This window comes from Citrus sinensis, chromosome 4 (genome assembly GCF_022201045.2).
Source record: "Citrus sinensis cultivar Valencia sweet orange chromosome 4, DVS_A1.0, whole genome shotgun sequence".
Lineage (NCBI taxonomy): Eukaryota > Viridiplantae > Streptophyta > Magnoliopsida > Sapindales > Rutaceae > Citrus > Citrus sinensis.
The window spans coordinates 26,676,804-26,703,473 of record NC_068559.1 but is presented as its reverse complement, the minus strand read 5'-3'; the positions used below and the strand labels follow the sequence as shown (position 1 = coordinate 26,703,473).

Below are 26,670 nucleotides of genomic sequence, written 5' to 3'. Positions count from 1 at the left end.
GTTTCAGTGATGACTCGTCACATTACTTAGTCTCTTGAGGCAACAGGAGAGTCACAAAAAGCCTCATTATAATTTTTAATTTAGATGTTTTCGCTGTCAAATAATACGCAATTAAGCGAACAAATAAATGGGATAACAAAATAGAAAAGCAATTTTTATATTTCAACGAAATGATCATGTCTCTTGCAAGAAGTGCTCATGGCCAAGTCGTGGGTCATGAACAAAAATTGAAGTCTCATATGACACAAAGTGGAGAGAAAAAGAGAGAGAGAGAGAGAGAGAGATTGTGTACCTACCAAGGTGTGGGAGCCGAAAATGGCTTTTTTGAATGCAGAAAATGGACTTTATTTTCCCCAACAGCTGTTATAAAACAAAACGGAATAGGAAAAATTTTTGGAGTTGGCTTTTTAGTTGGGATGGGACTAATCGGGAGGACCAAGAGTTGGAATCATCGCCATTCGTAGGGGAAGCAAAATGCAGCAATCTGAAATCGTAACCATCCATTTTTGGGGAATAAATTTAATCAGATAAATTGAAAGGGTCTCAATACAAGCATCCATCATGCATACGATAAAAGGATAAAGAAAGCGAAAGGTGTGTCAACCAGGGCTTTTAACTTTGAGATGAGAATCTTTTGCTTCAATCTTCATGATATATCCAAATGAACTGTTGTGGCAACGGACAACGGTGAATTAAATCACACTTAACCCTATCGAGACCAAGTCAAAACAAAACTCAAAACCAGCGCCTTACAATTTATTCAAGGTGGCTCCAAAATACTGAAGGAGCCAAATTTTTAAGCTACAGGTTACGCAAGATGTTTAATCCTAATCTACTTTCAAAATCCAATTTATTGTATCCATATATATCTAAACCACCACCTAGATCGGTGACAAACCCTTCTCCCTTCGTCATTTGCATATGTGGGTAACATTTCCTTCCAAATTACTTGACGGTGAATTTGATCCGCACAAATATCAAAAAATGGTATTTGCATGTGGGTAACATTTTCTTCCAAATTATTTGGTGGTAAATTTGATCCGTATATGTATATATATATATATATATATAAGGTAGTATAATATTTTCAATGCATCAATTCAGTTTTGGAAAAATATTTTCGTTGTTGATGAACTCATGTGCCCTCATCAGATTGACTTTACACTACAAAAATGGGAAAAAAAAAAAAACATTTTATCGTCTAATAAACATTAAAAAACATGAAACGGAAGAATTGTGCCATTTTGATTTGGGCCTATAATTTTAGGTCCAGTAGAAAGGCCTGATTGGCCATGCCAGTCCAATATTGAGGCCCGTTATGTTTCGACGAAAAGTTATTCTCTCACGTTCACGTTAGAACTTTGTTCTTCGATGATCATCGGTTTTTTCATGCGAATGGAGTCCGCGCCTTCTCCAGATATCTTAAACGATGACAATGCAACAACTCTTGGTAGGTCATATTTTCGTTTGCTTATTATGCTTTGATACGTTTATATATTCATTCAGATCATATTTTAGTTTTTTTTTTTAAATATCATATTTAGTTCTGCTTTCTCTTTTTTTTTTTTTTTTTAAAAAAGAAAACTCTATTTTTTCTTATTGCTAGAATTTATCAAACTTTAAGCATTTACATTCTTTCTTCAATCAACTAATTTCTTGCTCGTCCAGCCATTTGATGAATTGTTTTGAATAATTCTATGAGCTTGTTGCATGTGTTATTCATGGAATCGTGGTAACTGACTGAGATGATGAAAGTTTATGTTTTAATTTTATTTCATTGCATTTTTTTTGGATGATATTTCAATTATTACCATTTTGAAGGGATAAATTTTTAGTTCAAGACTATATATATGAGTAGGGAATGCATATCATGAATCCCATTTTTGCTTATCTGCATGGTAATTTATCGTTTCTATTATCGAGGAATGAGTTAAAACTTGGTTTGAAAATGGAATATTCCAGAGCTGGGAAGGACAATGGGTGAGGATGGCCAAAATTCTGGGCCAATGCAGGAGGACCTAGTGCAAATGGCTGTTAATTTTCTGTCAATTGCAATGGTTACAAACACTCCAGTCATCCACAGGCGTTCATTTCTTGAGAAGAGCCGAAGAGGGGCCTTACCCAGGAGGAGATAGATGAAGCCTTTCATCGTTTTCCGTAAGGACATTGTTTCTTTTGATTTGCATTTGCTCTAAGTTTTTAGTGCACAACTCAAACTATCGTGCTACTCAGGCTCTCTCTTTCTCATATTCATTGGATGCAAATGCAGGATCAACCTTCAAATGTTACAACCGGACAGACTCGTACCTCAATTCAAGGTAAGATTATGAGAAAGGTTTTTAATCAGCATTGATGATCCAGACGTTGCGTTTTAAGGCCACTACATGGCGTTGACCATGGCTTCTTGCTAAAATAGATTGTAGTCACATTTTGAGCGCTGGAAGTTGATCATTGCTTCACTCCCTTCACACTTTGAATATCATTGCATGTCTGCCCATAATCTAAAAGAGATGTACAGTCAGAGTGACTCACGAATGTTCAGCAACGAGCCACAGCACTAGCAACATCTCCACCATCTCGGTTTACCGTACACATGCCTTTGTTTTTCTGTCTTTTTATGCTGGGACCACTGTTTTCTTCAAAAGTTTTTTTTTAACCACCAGTCATATAGTTACATGCCTCGGATTTTTTTTGGTCCAGTAGTATTGATACCGCTTTACATTCAATGTCATTGTCTGTTTAGAACGTTATCTTGCCCAGGTTGAAGTCTTGGGTTTGGAAGGTTGTTTTAGAAGAACACAGTGGTTCTGCAAAGAAATCAACTTGTATGAGGAAGTGACAGCAGCCGCCAAGTCAGCCAGCAGTGTAGCCGCTGATTTAGCAAAAGCTAGCATGGGGATATCGAGCTCAAAAAACAAAGGTGTTTTCATTTGAATTGGGTTTGATCTGTTAATTTCAATTTCTATCTTCTGCAACTGGCATCTATTCCTCTCTATATCACTCGCACACCTTTTTGTTGAATTTTCTTTGTGAATTATCTTGTCCTCTGCTATTTATTTATTTTTTTAATCAATGTTTAATCGTTCTTAATTTATTCTTTCTCATCGAGGCAGTACTTTGAGGTCTTAGTGAAACGTTTGGACATCCAAGTAGCAGAAATGAGGTCAATAATTCATGTAATTCGGAAGCTGGTGGGCACAGGAGAGGCTGCTCCATCATCATACAAAAAGCTAGTAAAATGTAATCAGCCCACATTTAGAAACGGTAGGTTGTCAAATTGTTTAATTAAACAAAATTGTTGGTCAGTTTTTTGCTAGTTCTATTCTTCCTTCTTTTCTTTTCTTTTTTTTTTTCCTTGTTTGCCGTGACTTTAATAACTTCATAAGTCCACATGTTACAGACATACCTTTTTTCGGGTTTATCCTTGAATGGGCATGTATTACATTTTAACCAGAATAAATCTTTTTTTGCTTTTATTTTTCTTATCAGAATAAGTTTATTTTTCTCGTCTCATGGTTCTCACCATTGATAAAAATCAGGAATGAATAGAAATCACTATTTCACATCTTTGAAATTCTAATAGCAGTTACTTTGATTCTATCATGTTTAATTTGTTAACTTATTCATGTCAAATCTTTTGGTGTTCTGAGATGTCACCGTTCTTCCATATTAGATGCTTTTCTGATGCTTACTCTATGTTTTGGTGCAATCAGGACCGCATAATACACCTGAAAATGGATCTGTTGTTGACAGCAAAGTAGCTATGAACTCTCTTGGAAGTTTAGCAGTGAAAAAGAAGATGCTTATACTTAAAGTGCTCATTATCACAAATCTGTGCCTTTTCTCACATATTTCTTTCTTTTCATTCAGAAAGCTAAAATAAATGGCACGTCCAACTTTGACGGCTCAGGTTGGTTCTTGATTTAATTTTCATTATTATTATTTCCAGATATTCTGCTAAACCTGTTTGTTATTATCACAATTGCATCTCTTTTACAGTGATACCTTCCTCATCACCTGCATCTGTGAGGTCTTCTGTTGGTCAGTATCCGAATTCCTGTATGGATATAATTGCTTTAATGAATTTTGTACGTCATACGATGGTGATACGCTGCATTTTTTTTCTCAGAGCTTTCACATGTTACTTTATTCTTTTCGGCCAAGAGAAATCAAACTCAGTTTTAGAAAATGGCTGTATGAATGACAATGTGGCTTGAGCCAGCTCGTTTATCTACTTCCTTTCATTCTGAGAATTATGCATAATCTTCATCTTTTGCTGTTTCCATATTATGGCTATGATACAAAGAGGGGAGGCACCTCACTCCTGGCATAAAAGTCCGCCTAATCCCTCTAGTTTCTGAAATTTAAACTTGATTTTTTAGTTGGATTGACATTAATGGTACTTTCTTTGGTATTGATTTCAGGAGATAATTTATTCACCTCCAAACTAACCCAACATTTCTCATTTTTATTGATGGAAAGTGAGACCTACGTGATGTAGCACATTATTCAATTGCAGAGATGCTGAACAGCAGCACCTCAACATGGAATATCTATATTTTTATACAGCCGCTAAATTGAAATTTTCGGTTATATGCTTCTGACTTCGTTTGTTTCTTTGCTTGATGAACGGCCTTGGGAGGTTGCTCAGGCCAACAACAATGATGCCTATGCACGGGTATGAAGGTCTACCTCCCAGTTGAGTGGCGACAAAGTCGTGCTATGTTGACATCGTAAAAATGGTGGAGTAACAGAACCCACGTATGGGAAGAGCATGTTAGGAAATTGGTGGGTGAAGCAGACACGCAACTAAAATGAAATTGGAAGAAAAATAAAGAACGAGCACAAAAGAGGACACCAGAAATTACGTGGTTCGGCTTTTAGCCTACGTCCACGGACGAAGACAGAAGAAAATATTTTACTAGTGAAAAGGAGTTGCAAGTATTGTAGTATTTTAGCTCACTTCCCAATACACTCAAACTCTCAGAACACTAATCACTCAAGAGTTTATTAAACTCTTAATACTCTTAACTCTAAAAGAAGGCAATGTTTCTCTCTCAATGGAATTGGATGCAAGCTCTAGATTGAGAGCTTGTATTTATAGGCAAAGCTTTGCCTCAAAAGTCAAACAAGTGGCCATAAACTTCAAGCCATAAAAAATTTCTTTGAATTTTTAGCTTTGAATTTTTCTTTTCTTTTACCAAACATTATGGCATCTAGAATTTCAAAGTCAAGTGCCAACCATTTTGCTTCTTCAAACCTTCTAGATGCAGCCAATTTTGACATTCTCCTACTTGGAGATTAGATTGAAAAACAATCAATCTCCACACCTTCCTTTCTGCTTTGCCATAATCATGTTGCCTACGTTTCTGCTAGGCCATAAGAGGATCTACTTCAGATAAACTTGTCAGCATTTATCGACTTGGTCAAAACATCTGCTAGGTTCTCTTTGGTATGGATTTTCTGCAAATCCACAGGAATTTTCTGTTGTTTGTGCCCGAGCTCCTCCAATAACCTTTATATCCAAATAGCTTCCTTGCAAGCTTGTGTAGCTGCCATGTATTCTGCTTCTGTTGTAGATAAAGCCACAACGGTCTGCAGTTTCGAAACCCAACTTACAGCTGCTCCCGTAAGTGTAAACACATAACCAGTAGTAGATTTTTTTTTATCAAGATCTCCTGCAAAATCTGAATCCACATAACCCCTGACAGTAAACTCTGATCTTCCATAACATAATGCAACATCTGAGGTTCCTCTAATGTATCTCAGAATCCTCTTCACAGCTATCCAATGCTCTCCACCAGGATTCGTCATGTATCGACTGATTGCTCCCACTGCTTGTCCAATGTCCAGTTTTGTATGTATCATAGCGAACATTAAACTTCCCACTGCTGATGCATACGGTACTCTAGATATCTCCTTCCTCTTTGCTTCATTACTAGGACATATACTTGAGGATAATTTGAAATTAACAGGAAGTGGGGTAGAAATTGACTTACAATCTTACATGTTGAAGCGCCGCAAGATTTTCTTCAAATAATTCTTCTGCGAAAGCCAAATCTTCCTGTTATTTCTATCTCAGTGAATTTGCATCCCTAGAATCTTGTTGCTGGTCCCAAGTCCTTCATTTCAAACTCCCTAGCCAACTGTGCCTTCAATTCTTGGATTCGATCTTTGTTGGGACCTGCTACCAACATGTCATCCACATACAACAGCAAAATGATGAAATCATTATCTTCAAACCTCTTGTAATATGCACAATGGTCTGAACTGAGTCTGTTGTATCCAAGGCTCATGATAAAGGAATCAAATCTCTTATACCAACACCTCGGCGCCTGTTTGAGACCGTATAGAGATTTGTTCAACCTGCAAACCAAGTTCTCATTTCCTATTTCTGCAAAACCTTTTGGTTGGAGCATATATATTTCTTCTTCAAGTTCTCCATGAAGAAATGCAGTTTTCACATCTAACTGCTCAAAATGTAAGTCAAGTGTAGCACACATCGCCAAGACTACTCTGACTGTTGTGAGTCGAACCACCGGAGAAAATATCTCGTTGAAGTCAATACCTTCTTTCTGAGCATATCCTTTCACCACCAATCTTGCACGATACCGTTCCATTTGGTCATTGCCATCACGCTTGATCTTATAGACCCATTTGTTTCCAATGGCTTTTCTTCCACGTGGTAGTGGTACAAGTTCCCATGTCTTGTTCTTGTGTAGAGCTTCAATTTCTTCCTGCATTGCTGTCATCCACAAAGCAACATCTGAGCTTTTTAAAGCTTCATGGAAAGTTGATGGCTCTCCATTCTCTGTTAGAAGACAGTATGCAACGTTGATCTCTGTGACATACTCCGAGTGCCACGTTGGCGGTCTTCTCTCACGAGTTGACCGACGAACTTCTGGAGCCTCGGACTCGACTGGTTCTTGTTCCTCGTGCTCTGGTGTTACTTCAGAAGAATCTGAATTTCTGGATTATTTTCCACATATACCGGTATAGTCTCAGACTTTTCTTTTACCCTACTATCATCTTCATCTCTCCTTTGCAGTTGATCTTCGATAAAGATAACATCTCTGCTGATGACGTTCTCGTGGGCAGTGGGGTTCCACAGACGATACCCCTTTACTCCATCAGCATACCCCAAAAAGATACATCTTCTAGATTTTGGATCCAACTTTGTTCTTTCTTGGGCATTGTACATCACATACACAGGACATCCAAATGCATGTAGGTAGGAATAATTAGCTGACTTTTCAGTCCACATCTCTATCGCTGTCTTCAGCCCAATAGCTGTAGATGGCGACCGATTTACTATATAACAAGCAGTTTTGGCTGCTTCTGCCCAGAATGAATTGGGCAGACCAGCAGTCTTCAACATAACTCTTATTTTTTCTATAAGAGTTCTGTTCATCCGCTCCGCCACTCCATTTTATTAAGGAGTGTATGCCACCGTGAACTGCCTCTGAATACCTTCTTGCTTATAGAAAGCAAGAAACTCGCCGTCTGTATACTCTCCACCATTATCCGTCCTCAAGCACTTGATCTTTTTACCAGATTCAAGTTCTACCCACACTTTGTATTCTTTAAACACTAAAAATACATCTAACTTTTTCTTAATTGGATACACCCAACATCTTTTGGAATAATCATCAATGAAAGTCACCATGTACTTTGCACCTCCCATGGATATATCCAGTGATTCCCAAACATCAGAATGAATCAAGTCTAGAATGTATTTACTTCTAGCAATAGATCTACTAAATTTTAATCTATGCTGCTTACTTGTAACATAATGCTTGCAAAATGGTAAACTTACCAATTTGAGCCCCTGAAGCAATTTTAGCTCAAAGAGAATCTTCAAGCCTTGTTATGACATGTGGCCAAATTTGAGATGCCACATCATCGTTGATTCTTTTCAATTTGACGCGGCACACGCATCAGCCTCCTGTAGTGTGTCTCTTTTAAACATGAATAAATTAGCACCGATCTTTTCTGCCTTCATCAATACAAGCGCTCCTTTAACAATCTTCATAATTTCATTCTCCACATGAGTTTTGTACCCGTGACTATCCATTTGTCCCAAAGACAATAGATTTTTCTTCAGGCCGTTGACATGTTGTACCTCCCCAATTGTGCGAATTGTACCATCAAACATTTTTATTTTGATAGTACCAATACCAGCGATCTCCAAGGCATGATCGTTACCCATATATACAGATCCTCCTGAGATAGGTTCATATGTGTGGAACCATTCTCTCCTTGAGGTCATGTGCCTGGTAGCTCCTAAGTCTATAAGCCAGACATCAGAAAGTTGTTTTCTGCCTTCTGAAACAGTTGTTGCTTCGCTGTAGAGAATTTCGCCATCATCTGAGGTACTTGCTACACACCCATGAGCATTTGATGACTCGGGTTTTTTACCCTCTCTTCTCTTCTGGTTACTCCAACACTCCTTTTTGACGTGCCCTTTCTTACCACAGTTGTAGCATTTAACATTCTTCTTACTTCTGGATTTTGATCTACCATGATTTTGACTCCCACTGGGGCCACGTTCTGTTGATCTCCCTCTCGTCACCAATAGTACCTCCGCTTGCTGCGAACTTGCTTGTCTGTTTTTCTTATTTTTCCGCCTGCTCTCCTCATTAAATACGGAGGCTGCAACATCGTCAAAAACTAGACTGTCCGCTGGATTGTTGTTTGTCAAGTTAATGATGAGTTGATCATATGAATCTGGTAGACTTTGAAGTAGAAGCTCTGCACGTTCATTTTCCTCTATATTATGACCCAACGTTGTGAGTTGTGAAAATAGAGTCTTCAAGGTGTTGATGTGGTCAGTCACCATTGTAGATTCCGCCATTCGAAGAGTATAAAGTTTCCTTCAAGAAGATTTTGTTATGTAGTGATTTGGTCTCGTATAATTTTGTAAGAGTATCTCATATTTTCTTCGCTGTATTTTTCTCTACCACGCTGGATAATACTCCGTCTACAAGTGCTAAGTGTAGATCAGAAATGGCGTTACCATCTATCTCGTTCCATTTGTCACCAGTTACCTCCATGAGCCTTTCTCCAATTGCTGCCAAGCAATTATTTTTCCTCAATATAGCTTTCATCTTCATTTTCCATAACGAAAAATTATTTCCGTTAAATTTCTCAATTTCATACTTTGCCGCCATTTTGTTGATAAATACTGCGCATAAGCTAGTATACCACCTTGAATAGTTGTGAGTATGTGTGAGAATGCACACTAGGAAAGTTCCCAAGAAAGACTAGAGGGGTCACAATGGTCCCACTTAAAACCCAAACTTCTTAAGCTCTTATCTCCTTTGTGACAGAACTTTTCTAGACATGTACAAAACCACACAGTTGTTTTACTCACACCACTATTCCGTGCTTTGCACCGCAAAATTCTTGGATCACTCCCACCGTTTCACGTGAATAGTACCGTATACGTGAACAGTATTGTATACGTGAATAGTATCGTATACGTGAACAGTACCGCATATATGAATAGTACTCTTACGTGAATAGTACCCGACTCCAAAAATACAACCAATAGCTCTGATACCACTGTTAGGAAATTGGTGGGTGAAGCAGACACGCAGCTAAAATGAAATTGGAAGAAAAATAAAGAACGAGCACAAAAGAGGACACCAAAAATTACGTGGTTCGACTTTTAGCATACGTCCACGGGCGAAGACAGAAGGAAATATTTTACTAGTGAAAAAGAGTTACAAGTATTGTAGTATTTTAGCTCACTTCCTAAAATCTCAATACACCCAAACTCTCAGAACACTAATCACTCAAGAGTTTATTAAACTCTTAATACTCTTAACTCTAAAGGAAGGCAATGCTTCTCTCTCGATGGAATTGGATGCAAGCTCTAGATTGAAAGCTTGTATTTATAAGCAAAGCTTTGCCTCAAAAGTTAAACAAGTGGTCATAAACTTCAAGCCATAAAAAATTTCTTTGAATTTTTCTTTTCTTTTACCAAACATTACGGCATCTAGAATTTCAAAGTCAAGTGCCAACAATTTTGCTTCTTCAAACCTTCTAGATGCAGCTTCTAGATGCAGCCAATTTTGACAGAGCACAAACTTATATAATGAAATAAATAAAGACATTCCGGTCCATATTTCATGGGTACCGCTACCACCCCAGCCATCCTCCACTGCCATGCATGCCACGAGCCATTCATAACCGTTGGTTTATGAAAGACCGTGTGATGAGCGATTGATGCCGCACTTGAAAATTGAACTAATGAAAAGATCAGGAAAATATCAGAGTCAGTCGTGGAATGGAGTTTAACAATTGGAGCTGAGTCCAAATCGAGCAAAATTCAAGAAGAAATTGTTTTATGTTTGTGAAAGTAATTGGTGGGGGATGACGATTATCCAAGTTGCCTGTGGCCTGTGGGGGTGATACTAGACGCGAGGTGCTAATTTCTATATGTTAAAATGTCGATGAACAAACTGGAATTAGTCTATCAAATACAGAAAATTAAACTGCTAAAGGAAACATTAGCAGTCATGCTTTTATCATTGCAGCGGCAAATGAGATGAACCAAAATTTCTTATTAGAGTCGGTAAAAAATCTATTAATGAATTTCATTAACGAAATTCAAACTTTGGATTTAAAAACCTCATATGCCCTTCCAGCTCCACCCTTAATCTAGTAACACGTACAACGGGCTTGGTATTTGGTACATAACATAAAAGCCCAAAATTGTAGAGTGAAGGCATTTGGAAAATGGGTTAGAAAGATTTCGGGTCGAATTAGCGCCAACCCGGATCATTACCAAACCGAAGTACCGAACCCATTCGTTATGGAAATGCTCAAATCTCGACCATTCATTCAAAGTTTTAAAAAGCGGCTTCGTATGTGGACAATCAGGCAGCCTTTTTGAAGGCCTGCTTCCAGCTGTCCCCGCATATTAAACCATTTGATTCAAAACCGAAACTAAAAGTTTTGAAAAAGAATTTTTTTTAAGTTAAGAAAAGGTTTATTGAGTTCCAGGAACTGTATAAAAGGTGCTCACACCCGATTCCTGCCCATTCTCTGCTGCAGCAAAAAGCACATGATTAAGTGACCAACCAAACAAGTCTTTCGATCTTTATCAAGTAAGCAGTTATTTCTTTAAGCTGTTTGTTCTTATCAGTTTGTGTTTATCAAATAATACACAGTTAGCAGATGCTTCAGGTATGAGACTTTTGATACCTTTTTATATGAATTTCTTTTTGATTAATCTTTCGCAAACAGAAAAATCTAATGATGTTCAATCTTTGTTCTGTTGGGGTTTAGTTGATTTGTGTTGTTATTGGGTTATATTTTCCTGTTGTAGTAGTTTGTTATCATCTCCGTCTTGTATCATATCCTGTATTTTAAAGTAATGTGTCCTTTTTGTGTAGTAGTTCAGAATGAGCGAAATATGTGATCGATTGGTACAGATCATTTGCTCATTTGCTCATTTGCTTATATATATATATATGTATATATATAATCACTGGTTATAGACCGGTTTGTTAGCTCAGGGGTTTTTCTCAGGTGAAGTAGTGTTTTTTTTTTTTTTTTTTGTCATGCAGCCTTAAGGACCATCAATGAAGAAATCGCCGGGTTGCTAACTTTCTTCAGTTGATTCTATAAGTAGTTGCTTTCCATGTGAAAATCTTTCTCCAATGTCCCTTCATACAATAAGTGAATGGCCATGTGCTGGCCGTGTCACTGCTCATGCTGTTACTCTGTCTTCTCCTTCTCCTGTACTCTTCTTGACAGCGAAAGCACCTCAAGGTGCACTTGTTACTCATGTTTCTGTTGCTGATTCTGATAAGCAATCGAACACTGAGCCATCAGTGTCTAATGTCCTGCAAGATGTACATATAGTAAGAACTCAAGAACTACTCTCTCTGTGCTTTCTCTCCTTTTTTTTTTTTTTGCCATATTAACTGGTTCTATTTCTCATAATGCTTAGTCTCATCGTCAGAATTTGATTTTTTTTCCTTTTTTAAAAAAAATACCTCAGCTCCCTATGTTCCCTCCTAGAACAGTATTATTTTGGAAACTTCAAAAATTAATGGCTGATAAGTTAAATTTCATTTTCTTTTTATCAGTCAGCTCAGTTGATGGAAGATTTTCTTGAACTTGCAAAAGAAAACACAGATAAGGATCTGGAAACCTGTGGTGTTCTCGGTGCTTTTCTAGTAAGTAGTAATATTCATTCTCCGTTTAACGCTGGGAAACTAAAATTTCATTTGTTGGAGTTCTGAAACTAAACGTAGGTATTTGGGTTGAATGTAACTTGACTTCATTTTAAAGGCAGTTTCATGTATTTGCCTTTTGTTTGAATCCTCTTATTGTCTTAACTGAATTATAACAGGCTGTGTCTGTGTTAGGTGTTATATTTGGTGCACTTGAGAGGATTTGTTATTCACTTGATGCCCTTTTTTCCCCCTCTATGTAACCAGGAAAATGGGACTTTTTATGTGACCACTTTGATTATACCCAAACAGGATTCAACTTCCAGTTCTGTAAGTCTCTGAGAGCCTTTTACTTATCTAGATAGAGAGGATTTTATCAACATTGCTTTTAATGGCCTATTCTTTATTGTGCTAGCTGCTAATGTCATTATACTGACAGTGTCAGGCTCTAAATGAGGAGGATGTTTTTGCCATACAAAATGAACGATCTCTTTTTCCTATGGGATGGATTCATGTATGCCCTTATTTTAGTAATGTTTTTCATTTTTAATCCTATTTCTTTTGCTATTTGAAGTTTTTTATTTCTTTTTATTTTCATAAAGGCTGTGACTTAATTTTTTGTATCTATTTTCAGACACATCCATCTCAGAGTTGTTTCATGTCTTCAGTAGATCTGCACACCCACTACTCATATCAGGTAATTTGCCTCATTGTTGATGTTGTTATGATAGAAGATTGAGGAATTTTATTTTCTTCACAGGTCATATACTGAATGTTTAGTGGAGAAAACTATTAACCTGAATGTCATGATGGAAGGAACATTTAAGATGCAGTATAGTTTGTACGTAGTTGTACATTAAAGTAGCAACTTTTGGAATGGAGTTTCTATCATTTAGTCAGCCGACCATATACTGTTTCATGTTTGAGCCGGCATCATTCACATTGTGGCAACTATTTGATGTCCATTACACAAGTAACTTATTTAGTTATTCTATCTTTTAACTTATAGATTGGACCTTGGGAGTTGAGGCAATCGACCTTGGGAGTTGGGACAATCCCCTTACTGCTTATGCAGGGATAATAATCTGAATTTTTTTGGTCCAAACTGGGTCGGATATGGCTTGTGAGAGAGTTTGGAGCCAGTTTACCTGAGATGCTATGCCAAGTCGCTCATTAGTTAATTTTTGACTCATTAAATTCATAAACAAGGATAAACTAGCATGCAAAAATTCTATAATTTTCAAATTTGACCATTTTTGTTCTTGTACTGCATCTTCTTCGACAATTTTGCGCTTAATTGAGTTTCTTCTAGTACATTCAAGCCAAACATAAAGAATCAACTGTAAAATGAAGATGTAGGTTTAAGAACAATTAATTATAGAAACTTTGGCGGTTGAGTTGCTTACTGATATCGTGAATGGTGCGAAATAATTGTCAACTTGTTTCTTATAAGATAATTTAGTTGATGTCACAGTTTGATATTTTAGTCTTTTTCCTATTTGTTCATCAGATGATGGTACCTGAGGCTTTTGCCATTGTCTTGGCTCCCACTGATTCCTCAAGGTGTGCAACTCTGATGCAGCAGTTCTGTAGCTTGTTAAGTTGGTTTCTAAAATCTCTTTTTACTCGATACAATGCGCGTGTCTCAGTATTTGATTGACTGCACATCTTCTATTATTTTTCATCTCTGTGAAGGCCATATTCATGGACTGATGACCAAAAGTGCTTTTTCTTTGCACCACTCTAAAATATTGCTTATTTAGCCTTTCCTTTGAGCTTTCATGCTTTAAACAATGCCTTCAACAAAGATTCATGTCATTTCCTACAAATGCCGTAATCTGCCACAAGACTTGGATGTTTCTATTGTTATCTTTTCATGCCAAACAGCATAGCAGATGCTCTTGACCACTCATTTACATGCAAAACTTGCAGGACTCAGGAAGATAGTCACATATTTTTAGTAAATCATTTTTGAGCTCTTCAGGCCAAATTTTTATATGTGCATGTCTTGCAGAAGCTATGGCATATTTCAGCTAACTGAACCCAGTGGAATGAGTGTACTGAAAGAGTGTCAAGAGACGGGATTTCATCCTCACAAAGAACCAGCTGATGGGAGCCCTATTTACGAGCACTGTTCTCATGTCTACACAAATTCAAATCTGAGGTTTGAAATCTTTGACTTGCGCTGATTCATTACTCTTGTGTCAACAAATGCGGACATGCAAGGAAGAAGGTTACGAGCGAGGACATGAAAAAGTTACACTTGACAACAAAATTTTGCTTGGAAATTGGTGTGGTATTATAACAGTCCCAATGAATCACTTGAAAAGGAATTAGTGTTTTAAAAATATGTGATTAATACTTCCAGTTAGTTATGCTTGTTGTACCTCATTGCATTACAATTAATTGTGCTAAAACAATGCTGATATATAAGCTCCAAAATTAATATTGCTTTGTTTAAGTATATATGGATATTGTAAATACATTTGATCATCATGATAATCAAGAGTAGTACTGTCTTCAACAAGGTAGGAGTTGTACTTGTTCTGCTTGATTGCATTATGATTGCCTCATGACCAGTGCAGGCTGCATGCGGGTGCAATGAAGTCAGTCGCCTCAGGTCCTTTTGCACAGGCTTTTCAGATTTTATCTTCTGGTTTAAAAACTGCGCGTGGGTTTGGATAATTGGATGTATGTGCTTGTTACTTAAGTTATTATGGCTGTTGGTCTGTAACCATGGGCACTGAATATTTGTGCTTTTAAACAAGTATTTGCTGTAGAGCAGAGCAGTTACGCCTGAATAGATTCAAATTGGTAAGTCCTTCGTTTAGCTGCACCCATCGGCCTGAAATCCCTTCCCCTGGAAATTTTACATCATTTGTCAAAGTCGCTCTCCTCTCTCTTGTCATAAAATTCTTAAGGAGAAAGTAACTTCTTAGACGTACTTCTTGATAAGAATCATTTGATAGAACCCAAGTTTTCATTTTCAAACAAGCTGTTACACATGATGAGCTATTACTGGGGAAGATTCTTGGGAAAAAAATGTGAGCGTGCGTTGAAAAAAGATGTTTGGATGTGACGTGACGCCCTTGCAATTTCAGAGAATGGCAAGTGGGGTTCATTCATTTCAAAACTGTCCTTTTCTTGCGTCTCTTTCGTAGTAAATTGATGGGGATTTGCCGAATCCATGGCCGGACCATCCTCTAGGGTCTAGGCTCGTCAAATCATTTCACCCTTTACAATCAGTTCTAACTACTCTCATTAATGTGTGTGTGTGTGTCTCTCTCTCTCTCTCTCTGTAACTTAAAAGGAGTTTTTGAATTCAACACAAATAATTCGTTTCGCTTCGATTTTATGGTCTTCCAATTCCAATACCTCTCGACTCATTCTTCTCTTCTGGATAAAAGCCGCTTGGAAGCATTGAATTGAATTGTGAGTATTGATAAACCTATGAACCAGTCAACACACCAACAATCTATAATTGACAATTAAAATTGAACATCTCATTCATATCGCAGTGCTGTATTTGCATGCAAATGGGACCTTCATTTCATTGATCATTAGCTAGCCCAAGATTTTCCAACTTAAAAAACAATAATTAAACAAATTTAATCCAACATCATCACGCTGATCTTATAATCAAAGTCACTGATTTACAAAAGATCCCCATTCTTTCCGGGGATTTACAAGTAAATCCAAAATAAAAAATAAAAAAAGAATTCGCTACTCTTGTAATTACAGAAAGACAATCAACCAAAGAAAAGGTTCAATAAGGATGAACATTTCTGCTAAGACCATTAACGTTAGTGAAGAACCCAACCACATCTTGCCTGTACGGTGCATACGGCCTCCGTTTATCACCTTCTCTATTCCTCACATAATACTTCTCGTACACAGATGTCACCGTTTCGGCCTTCACCCGCTTATTCCCCGACACTTTCACTACTTTCTCAACCTTACTCGTTTTCTGGCCCGGCGTCGTTTGGGTCCCCGTCGGCTTTTCGCTTGACTTGTCAGGCCTCTTACTCGATTTCTTTCCCGTGTCACTTTCACGCGTATTGTTATCATTATTATTGTTGTTATTATTATTCAAGAAAACAAACGCGTCTCTGCCGTCGCTGCTGCTTCGAAGAAATTCCCGAAATCTCCAAAGCTTGGAGAAGCCAGTTGAGTTGCTCTTCTTACAAGGCTCCGGCGTAGCTTCCTTCACCGTCTTATTACCAGACGACCACTCGCAGAACGGCCCGACGGGCTCTTCTTCTTCTTCTTCCAGCTCAGACCGTTCTTCAACAAACAACTTCCTCAACGGAGGTCTCAGAGACTGCTTCTGCTTCGAATCATCTTTCACTTCACTCTCACCACTGCGGTAGAGTAAGGTTTGGTCGAATACCGGAAATATCGGCCGGATCTGGCCGTTAACAAATGCGTCATCCGCCGAAACCGGCGACTGAACCGAGTTCGAGCACGCGAAAGAGAATTCTTCTGCGTTTTCACCCTGTTCTTGTTCCGCTTTCGGCGCATGTTCTTCGTCGGGAACGTTCAGTTTTAACTTTTTCTCGAAATCTACCGAGATTTCGGTGTTCTCTTCACTAGAAGCCGATACTTGCATTTTTTCTTTAAGAGGGTTTGGTACTTTGATTTGATGGGAGAGACAGAGTCAGATATGTTGAGCTTTCACGTACGAAGAGACGAAGAGTGATTGTTACCGCTTTATTGCTTCTTATATATGGTGATGGTAGTGGTACGAAGCATACGCAAAGCGCGTCAGCGGCCGAAATACTAGCAGTTCCGGTTTCTTGCTCTATTTTGTTATGCACCTTTCAAATTTTACGTGGTGCTTTCATTTATAATAACAGAAATTTAAAAAAAAAAAACAAAAAAAAAAAAAACAGACGCGTTTGTGGGGCTCACACTAGAACTCTAGAAACCGTGTACGCTTGCCACGTGTCAATAGGTCCCCTGTAGAAGCCCTATGAAACCTTCCGATCATCAGCTTGGAAGGGTCAACGGTCGATTATTTACTTTATGTTGGAAAGTCTAAGGTCGATAATCAAAATGCTTTATCCACTCCTTGTGAGCCCTTTTATTTATCCATAGAATTAGATATACACATCACGGGTGATGCCAAAATGGAGTTGCTGTTTTGGAGAGCAAGTAAGCAAGACCCATGACCAACTTTCAATTAATTATGTCGAGAAACTTGAAAGATTATGATTTTAGAAAAACGAAACATAAAAAAGTATCATAAATCTTGTGATGGCTAGATGGCCAACTAATTTTTTTATGGGTTTCCTTAAATAGACCATTAATAGCTCTGTCACTGCCGGTGGCTGCTTGTCTGTTGAATAATTAAGGAATGAATGAAAGTCGATGAGCGAAGAGGATGAGTCAAGGTACCAAGCCTTGCATAGGTTGAGGCATTGGTTGAAGTTCCCACATTCCCACTTGGAGTTTATTTACCCTAATTTAATGGGTCGATGTTTTCTCATATTTTTGTGGAGTAAACTATTTTACTACAAAGTATAAAATATATTTATTTGGATTATATTATAATAATTTAAAAGGAATGTTTTATTTTTCTAAGGTAAGAGATGGGTCACTCAAAAGATTTGAATATAAATAGTTAGTTAAATAAAATTGTTTGAAGTTACTCGCTCACATCTCTTATAGGCATAATAATTAAAAGAGAGGTTGTTGAGTTGCCCAAACGAACAATAATGATAAAGATAATGCTAGTAATGGCCTTGTGCTGTGGAAGCAACGAAACAATAATGCTTAAGAGATGGGAACTGTCGGGTTTGTGGTCATCGGGCAATGAATGGAGTTGTGCATAATTTTAAATCAATGTTTCCATGTTGGACATATCGTGTATATCAGACAAGTTTATTACTATAAATTAATAATTGAGTATGTTATCACATTAGACTGTTTTCCTTATTCTATTAGATTGCTTGCCCCGAGGGAACTGTCAAAGTTGAATGTTTTTCAAGTAATTTTATTTAGGTATTTTTTTTGCTAACAACCCAAATTCGAATCGTAAAAAATAAAAGTTAAAAAATTATTTTGAATTTTACCACCTCTCTATTTTTTAAAATTAACAATAAAATTACAGAAATTATCATTTAGCACTAGGATAATCTATATAAACAAGTTAAATTAAGCTTAGGGATAGTATTTTGGCAAATATAAACAGTAGCTTCCAAATTTGTGTTATTTTCATAAAAGTTTCTCTATTTTTTTCTGTTCTTATTCCGTGACTAATTCAGTATTAGAGGGGGGGGGGGGGGGGGGGGGTGCACAATTGTTTGCATAATCTACCGGCTGTAGGCTTTTCCAGCCACTAAAGCCTTTGTAATTAATAATATTTGAAATGCGAGAAGGCAAACCGCTGGGTAGAAGTTTGAACGTTGAAGACATCATCGTATAATTAATTTAATTTATTATTAGCAGCTAAACTCCTATCAATTTTAAGATTTAAGTGATTCTCGTAATCATCATGAATTGACCAGGTCAACCTTGAACAAGAAGAATTCTTCGATGGAACTTTCAAAGTGACGTCGTTGACAAATCCGACACTTGATGCATTAAAGCAACAAGATGGAAAGTGCCGAACGCACATTGAGATTGAATTGGGGGAGAAACAGAAATTCAGCGGCCTAAATTAGGTGAATATTTTTAGCATTGGTCATTTCACCATTGGCGGTCAAAGCAAAGGCATGACCCAACTAAATCTAAGGAAATTCATATAATAGCAGCCATTCCGCTAACCTTGCCCTCAAAGAAAGGCAAAATAGAACGAGAGAGAGAAAGCCATCCAGAAGATTCCTAAGTTTTTTAAAACCCAACAGTTGGATTGGGCTCCAAGTCCCCTTGTAAGCTTTAAGCCTAGTTTCAAAATAAAACTTCTGGCCCATGATGAGTAGTGATATATGACTCACTAGCTCTCCTTTTTTTTTAATTTTTTTTATTAACCCACTTATTTTTAAAATTATCCTTATAAAAAATTAAACGAGCCACAAAATTAGTTTTCTTTTAAGCACTATCTCATTAGATAATTTTCCTTTTTAAGTATGGATTTACAAAAATCATGAAATTAGAACTTAATTGAAAAGAATGATAAAAAATAAAAATGAGAAGCTAGTAATGAAGTGGTTGAGATTGATAGCTAACCAAACTAGATCAATTATGATGATTTTTTTCTATTATTATTATTATTTCTAAATAAATAAATGATAGGTTTTGGCCAATTGAAGGAGAAGAAACAATAGGAAGTATAAGAGTTTTAACTTCAGTTGTAATTTGCTAGTAGGGGAATAAATCAAATAAATGAGGGGTTTGGGGTTTTAGTCAGCAGCTGGTAGGTGTTGAGAAATTTGTTGGTAGTGGGGATGGAGGCTTATTGTTGCAGTAGCTTGAGGCAGCGATAATGGCGGTGGCTAGGACTTCTGGAATTCTCTATATTTTTTATTTTAATTACATGCTTATTTTTCAGTAGAGGTAATTTTAGCAGCTAGTGAGATCAACGAAAAAAATAAAGGTTTGTGAGAGAAATTGAGGGGTCAAAAATCGCTATTCCTCCAATACATAACTCAATCAGTTCACAAGGTGACTCGAACCACGTTTTCAATTTCTAGCTAGATTGCTGGATTGACTGGCAAAAACATGAAACTATTGGCACTCCTTTAGTTCTCTTTAAACCCCCCCTCCGTCCTTTTTTCATCACATCAAATATATTATTTTAATTTAAATATCTAATGACACTAAAATTCTAATAAGAAATCCCATTGTGCTTCAAACTCCACCGTGAGGGTGGTTCTTATTGCTCACAAACTGTCTTTAAAACAAGTTATTTTCTTATGCTATTCTCTAATTCAAGATTTCAAGTAAGGTGGGGAGAGGGGAAAAAAACAAAAAAGGAGTAAAACGAGAAATGGCTATTCTTGCTATGCTCAATAAAAAGACAAAGAAAAGAAACTCAATTCGTATTCGATGGACTGAGTGGTAAATCTCCTCTTATTGTTTAATTTATTTAAAATTGTTTGTTTATTGATGGGATAAAAATAAATTAGATTAGCTTGAAGCTTGCCTTCTAAATTCAAAGTTGTTAAATAATAAGCTGTCTAGATAATGAAGAAATATGGATGGAGTCTCATTTCTCAAACTACTTTGGTTGTTGATGAATTGTTCGATAATATTTATGAATCACTCTCACTTTTGTTGTCCCAACAATACTATGAATTATGAAAATGAAGAAGAAAAATAAAAACCCATTTAATTTGTTAGTTTGTTTACAAACACAGCACAATTAGCATATGTTATTTATTTAAAAATGATCTCCTTGTTTACAAATATCTAATATCTTGTCTTTTCTTAATAATTTCAACTAAGGTTACAATTATCAATATATGAGAGTGGTTAGAAGGAGATTTTAAGGGGCGCCAATAACTGCACTGTTAATTAAAATGTACTAACTAGTTGTGAAAACGGTGTATGTTTGCTTAAAATAATAGAGCTGACAAAATTTGACACGACTCAATTACTCGACACGAATATGATGCAAATAAATGAGCGTGGGTCATCAAATTTGACACGATTAATGAAGGTGTCGGGTATGGGTCGACACAATTTTTTTCTATGTCAGGTTATGATTAAAGTTATTGATCCATTTATCCATCAGACTTAATTATATTTTCTATTTTAAATTAATTTATAGGTTCTTATTATCAAAACTCAATATTAGACATAATTATCTCTTTTTATTTTTATTTTTTTGGAAGGATGAACATATACATAATGTTTAATTTATAAAATTTTATATAGATTTAGAATTTTAATAGTATAAATGCGTAAAATATTGATAGACATGTATATTTAATAATGTCGATGTATAATATTATCTATTATATAAAATTGAAACTTCAATAGTGTAAATAAATGTTTCAATCTGGAACTTTAAAGTGCAAGAAAATTTGGGAAAACACATAAATCATACGGTTTAAACACTTTAAATTTTAAGCCTCCAAAACCCTACGGTTTTAAAGTTTTCTCAGACTTTTCCTACACTTTAAGATTCTAGACCAAACAATTACTTATGTGTGTGTGTGTGTGTGTGTGTGTATAAAAATGTACAAATATTTAACGTAAATCTCATTAAATATATAGATATTAAACAAGTTATTAAGTAACCCATTTATTTTTCGTGTCAGGTTAGGGTCTCGATATTTTAACATGATTATTAAATAAGTCGTGTTTGAGTCGACTTAAATTTGACACGATACGAATCTGACATAACACGAACACCACATTACGCTAACTCTAAATAATAATAGCTAAGTGTAAAAATTCACAAATACTTATTTGGAATCACCATTGCCTAAAAATAAATTGACCCTTTTAAGTTCTATGGTCTTAATTAGTGTCAAACAAGCCAATTAACCCTTATCCACCACAACAGTCAACACCACCAGTACTTAACATAAGCTCAGCAACTGTTCTTTATTTTCCATTTCCAAAATTGCCGCATAACGTCAAATTTTAACTAGATATCACCAGACCAGTGCATTTACTAAAAGCTATTTGAAGTTAAAGAGAAGTTCCAAACTGAAAAAATACAGCATCCATCAAAAAACATTTACGTATACCATATAACATCAGAGTATGGCCCGAGCTAATTGATAAACAATATGTGTTAACTGTTAAGCAAGCAACATCTTCATGTTCATCTATACACAATTCATGCCTCGTCCTTACAAGCACAAAAGCATTAATATTGCTACTACCAACTTGCTTTCAGCCCTTGATACGGAGACTTGACTCAGATTTTGGATGAGTTTTGTTGCGCATCTCATTAGATCAAAATGAAGTGGAAATGAAATTAAAATGGGAGAATACAAGTGGTATGTACTTTCTTGAAAGTTGAAAATCATTTACGTATCGCGTGATCAGAGCCATTTTTGAAGGATGTAACTCATTTATGGCAGTTTAGATACAACAGAGTAGGATTTTATTTCAAAGGGCAAATTTTACAGAAATAGCCACTGTTGCTTCATGTAAGGTTGCCAAAAAAATTTGTGACTGTAATTTGTAAACCAATCGGGTGTGAATGATTATTACACAAAAAGTGGGGGACACCAGTACTACCTTTCGCAAATTGCAATATCACTGGCAGCAGACCACACACGCAATTAGTTTAAAGTCCAAAATAATGAATATACTGGAGGCGAAGCATATCATTGTTCAACTTCTCAGGCATGAGATTCTATGGGATCGACTTGGTGGTTTTAGATTTTGCTAGATCGACTAATAAAAGACAAGTGCTTGAATTTGTCTCCACGTCTTAAAACATCAGAATCTTCCAATCATGTTTAAAATGGGCTTCTGAAATTGAAAGTGGAGCCTTTGTTTGTCAAGGTACACCACTACAGTTGGAAATTGGAATCTCAATAATAGCTCAAGTTTCACAATTCGTAAATGCCTACTGACAGTGAAAGAAACATGACAAATCCTTCTTAACAACTAAACTATATATAGTATTTGAAATTATCATTTGCCTAAAACAAATTCGCTTTTCACTTCGGATTCTGTATTAGTCTTCGAGATTCAAGTGCAAAACAAGCCAATTTACACTTCTTCAACCATTAGTTACTACAACACCAGTAATCGGCATCAGCTATATCCGTTCTCGTTCTATTTGACAGTTGGCACCTCTGCTGCCGCCAGCATTTCTTGCCGAACGTAGCTGCAGAACATCTAATTCTAATTAGAAATTGCCAAATCAGGCATTGGACTATTAGAGTTGCAATGCTTGAAGAAGAGGATGGGAATAAAAACTGAAACATTGACCAAGCAGTCAGTAATACCCAACTCAGCAACACAAAAATGTCGTAGAGATCATGATTTTGGTGTTATGCTTATGTATAGCTATAGGAACAATCCAATCTGAAGGCCACTTTCAACGACTACTATTTTACTTCCTTACCCAAAAGATAGAGTACTTGGTGCCTAAGTTTCTTCAGCGTCAGATAATAATATTAATAATTGTAAAATAAGCAGCCATTCAAATGTTTTCTGCAAAAAAGTCAAAAGTTGCAGCCATACGCGTGCCACAGACGCCCAAGAATGCTATCTATATCCACGTATAATATGATTTCAACTGTGAAATTGATCTCTTAAATACTTAGTCTATATGGTACAGCTACGACACTTAAACCCAGATGTGAAAGCTATTTAAAGAGAATTGAAAATTGGAAACATATCATCTCTATAACGTGTGCTGAGGAAGTAACAACTTGTATGCAGTCATACCTCGTTCATATAAAATTTTGTTACTGTATAAAGCAACTTGTCCCCGGTTACTTGCTTCAGATTCATTACAAATTGTTGAGACGTAATCTTTTGATTCTGTGATAAAAATAAAAATAAAAAATGAAAAATTTACACAGATCATCATTAGGAAAAAAAGAAAAAATAAGGGCAAACAAAGTAATTGTGTGAAGTATAAGAGATGATATTAAAATTGAAGTACTTACTTGGAGATCATTATAGTATTTCGCAAGCAGAGCCATTTTAGAAGGATGCAGAAACCTTGAAAATATAGCCATTAAAGTCTGAATCCCCTTCCATGGTGAAGTTGTTTTGATTGCACTTGCTTGTGGTTTTTCACATACACAAGCATAACAGAGTTCAGTATCGCATACTAAAATAAAACATCGCATATCAAAACCAAAAGTTTCAAATGGGAACTATATTGTTACTTACCACTGAAGCAAACGACCCTAAAACTGACGATGTAGTCTACAAAGATGTGAGAATTCATGTAACAACTCCACACGGTATACCTACTAGGCTTGCATAGATTGTCCACACCGGAGTCAAATTCCAAAGAAGTTGGATGAAATTGCTTGGAGCCACGAGGGATCACTTCCATCTTCCCCAGTATTACTCGGCATAACAATATATGCCTCAACCCCTTTTCATCCGACTCTGATGAAAGCACACTGTGAAATTGTAAAACTATATCAGAAATGTAAGTGAAGAGAATTGGAACCTCAATTCCAAACATACCCTTTATAATATAGAAAAGTTAGACCGGCAGTCAAAAGTTTCTTTTCTTTTTCTTTCCTTTCTTCCCAAGAAATCAAATCAAACAAAAGCTTGAAAACCGAGAGCATGCGAGAATCAGAAATTACAAATCCCTCAAAAGAAAAAATAACTCGCCAAGAAAAGAATCGTACTAGCAAAAACCACAATAATTTGAGAAGTGAAATTTACCCATTAATGGAAGAGTTAATAGGAAACAATTGAACACCAAAACCATGCATTGGACCGAGTTTACGAGCTCCATCACCACCGCACTGACTGAACCCATGGCACACAATCTCATTAATCTCGTCCCTGGAAGCACCAAACCAAGCAGGCCTAATATTAGCATTACCGCCACATTTCTTTGCCACAGCGTTGGCAAAAATCTTGAAAGAATCCAAACGAGCTCTTGCTATCAAACTAGAACACGAGTTCTTGTGTAGAGCCACAATTCTCGTGTCAGCGGCTAGCGGGCCCATGCCAGATAGAAAGCATTTCTTGACAAGGTAGTGGTTCATGTCGCCTTCTTCGATCTTAACCATTCCATTGTTCGCAAAAAACCCGAATGTATCAAAAGCAGAGGTACACTCGTCAGTGGCGGCACCGCCGTCTGAGATTTCGTCGTATTTTATCGTAATTGAAACTTGTTCTTGGTTGTTAACTTGTTCCATGTTTCACTAAAACATCAAGCACGTACATAATAATTAAAAAAAAAAATCAAATTATAAACAAGATTCAAGAAACTTAAGGAACAAGAAAGCCAGAGACAACTTAAAAAATAAATAAATAAAACAATTCAAAAGATAGAAGGAATTGAAAGAGAGGAAGAGAAACCTCTTGAAGTTCGATGGGTGTTAAGAGTTTGTTTAGAAGTATGAATTCGATGGCATAATTGCTTGGAGAAGAAAGCAAAGAAACCAAAAATGAAGTTATTTATGTATACGTGTCATGTGAGAATTTGAGAAGGTAAAAAATTAAAAATTAAAAACGGCCAATTTCGGTGGTGGGTTTTTTATGGCGGTTTAGAGGGGGACCGTTTTCGTGCCGCATCCTCTAAACAAGGGAGATCAAATTTTTCTTGGTGATGTAAATTTTTTATTTTAAGTTTTGTGTCAGAGACGCAATTACTGAAATAGCCATTAATGTTCCGGCGGTTATTTACTTTTATTTCGTTGAATTGAAGGGTGATTTAGGTATTTGAAGGGTGTTTGTTTAAGAAATTGATGATCTGGCTTCAGATCATGTAACCCGAAAGTTGTATTTTGGGCACTTTGATTTATGTTACTTTCGAATCAAGTAATAGAATATTAAGAACGGTGTGGCATGGGACATGCGTGCGCAAAATTAATTTTACAGACTGTTTCTAGTTCGGACTTAATTGACTTTTCCTCAGTTATTATTTTGGGTTTTTTAATTCTTCATGTTTAATAATTTTTCCGAATATTTTTGATAAACTTCAGCAAATTTTAAGACCACTGGAATGTACATCATATTTTTTTATTTTTTTGGAATATCTTCTCTTTTGAAAATTTTGAATCAAAATTACTATTTTTCAATTCTTATCTTTGGTCAAATTTCATCTTTTTTTTTTTCTAATGTTTATTTGCAGTAGTTACCCTTCATCAATCCATGCTTCAATTAGTGGTCGGAGGATGAAGATCCGGTAATGATACATAAAAATAATAATTTTAATATTAGAGAGAAGTCCTTTCTCAAAAAAGAAAAAAGAAAAAAAGAAAAAGAATATTGATGCAAGTCACTTTCACCAGTGCATCATTATTAAAATGTAGTAATTTTAATAACTTGCAATGTACACATTAATCATTCAAATGAGGTTGATATAAATGTTAAAGGATAGCTTGTTTAATTTTTTCTCTTATCAGGAGTTTGTTTGAATATATTTTTTTAGCGAATTATTTGTACAGATGAGATTGATTTGATTAAAAAGGTCTTCTTACCTATTTGATCTATCAAAACACATTAACGCAAACAATATCTAAAAATGGACTTATGTGAATGAGATTAAAAGAAAACAATCGTCAAACCTTCAAGATTTGTTTTAATAGACAACTAGATCCTATTATTTGAAAATAAACAATAAACCCCATTGTTTCAAAATTTGACATCCAACTCTAGATATTATTAACTTTTGTGTCTTTGAATGTAAAAAAATTAATATTATAGTACACTAATCTTAGCGGTAATATATTACATTTATTTTTATCCAAATAGATGAAATTTATGAATTTTATATGTTTGTTTTTTAATCAATGAGGTTTAACAGTTTATTAACGGTACATTAAGGGTCGGAATGTCTTTTTCCATGAGATTTTGAATTCAATTCCGCTGTCCAAACTCTATTTGCTCTCAATTATCGACTATTTTGCAAAAACGGACGAAT

The 26,670-nt window shown here is 36.1% G+C and overlaps 3 protein-coding genes and 1 long non-coding RNA gene across 14 annotated transcripts; 2 read left to right on the top strand and 2 right to left on the bottom strand.

Annotated features, from left to right (window-relative positions):
• Positions 1-2,275: 2,275 nt before the first annotated feature.
• Positions 2,276-5,037, top strand: LOC127901750 (uncharacterized). 2 transcript variants are annotated; one of them, XR_008054020.1, is made up of 4 exons: positions 2,276-2,920; positions 3,114-3,264; positions 3,714-3,910; positions 4,000-5,037. It is a non-coding gene; the product is annotated as an uncharacterized LOC127901750 (long non-coding RNA). The 2 variants fall into 2 exon arrangements; XR_008054019.1 differs by having other exon boundaries at positions 3,714-5,037.
• Positions 5,038-10,879: 5,842 nt separating this feature from the next.
• On the top strand, positions 10,880-14,715 carry LOC102615340 (AMSH-like ubiquitin thioesterase 2). 10 transcript variants are annotated; one of them, XM_025101430.2, is made up of 9 exons: positions 10,891-11,114; positions 11,406-11,435; positions 11,577-11,873; positions 12,102-12,191; positions 12,384-12,518; positions 12,628-12,702; positions 12,823-12,885; positions 13,699-13,784; positions 14,203-14,715. In XM_025101430.2, exons 3-9 carry the CDS (start codon positions 11,670-11,672, stop codon positions 14,375-14,377), a joined length of 828 nt encoding a protein of 275 aa, XP_024957198.1. In that variant the 5' UTR covers positions 10,891-11,114; positions 11,406-11,435; positions 11,577-11,669; the 3' UTR covers positions 14,378-14,715. The 10 variants fall into 10 exon arrangements, with proteins under 10 accessions (XP_052295251.1, XP_006483863.1, XP_006483862.1 ...); XM_006483795.4 differs by having other exon boundaries at positions 11,403-11,435; XM_006483799.4 differs by lacking the exon at positions 11,406-11,435 and having other exon boundaries at positions 10,890-11,114; positions 13,699-13,789; positions 14,203-14,365.
• Positions 14,716-15,795: 1,080 nt separating this feature from the next.
• LOC102616997 (uncharacterized) lies at positions 15,796-17,007 on the bottom strand. The gene has a single exon (XM_006483801.4). It carries the CDS (start codon positions 16,795-16,797, stop codon positions 15,955-15,957), a length of 843 nt encoding a protein of 280 aa, XP_006483864.1. The 5' UTR covers positions 16,798-17,007; the 3' UTR covers positions 15,796-15,954.
• A 5,531-nt stretch (positions 17,008-22,538) lies between these two features.
• On the bottom strand, positions 22,539-25,314 carry LOC102617302 (probable inactive poly [ADP-ribose] polymerase SRO2). Its single transcript, XM_006483802.4, has 6 exons — positions 25,104-25,314; positions 24,459-24,946; positions 23,946-24,184; positions 23,717-23,835; positions 23,493-23,588; positions 22,539-22,926 (listed from the first exon to the last, which is right to left on the bottom strand). The coding sequence occupies exons 2-6, from the start codon at positions 24,938-24,940 to the stop codon at positions 22,858-22,860; spliced, it is 1,005 nt and encodes a 334-aa protein (XP_006483865.1). The 5' UTR covers positions 24,941-24,946; positions 25,104-25,314; the 3' UTR covers positions 22,539-22,857.
• Positions 25,315-26,670: the final 1,356 nt, after the last annotated feature.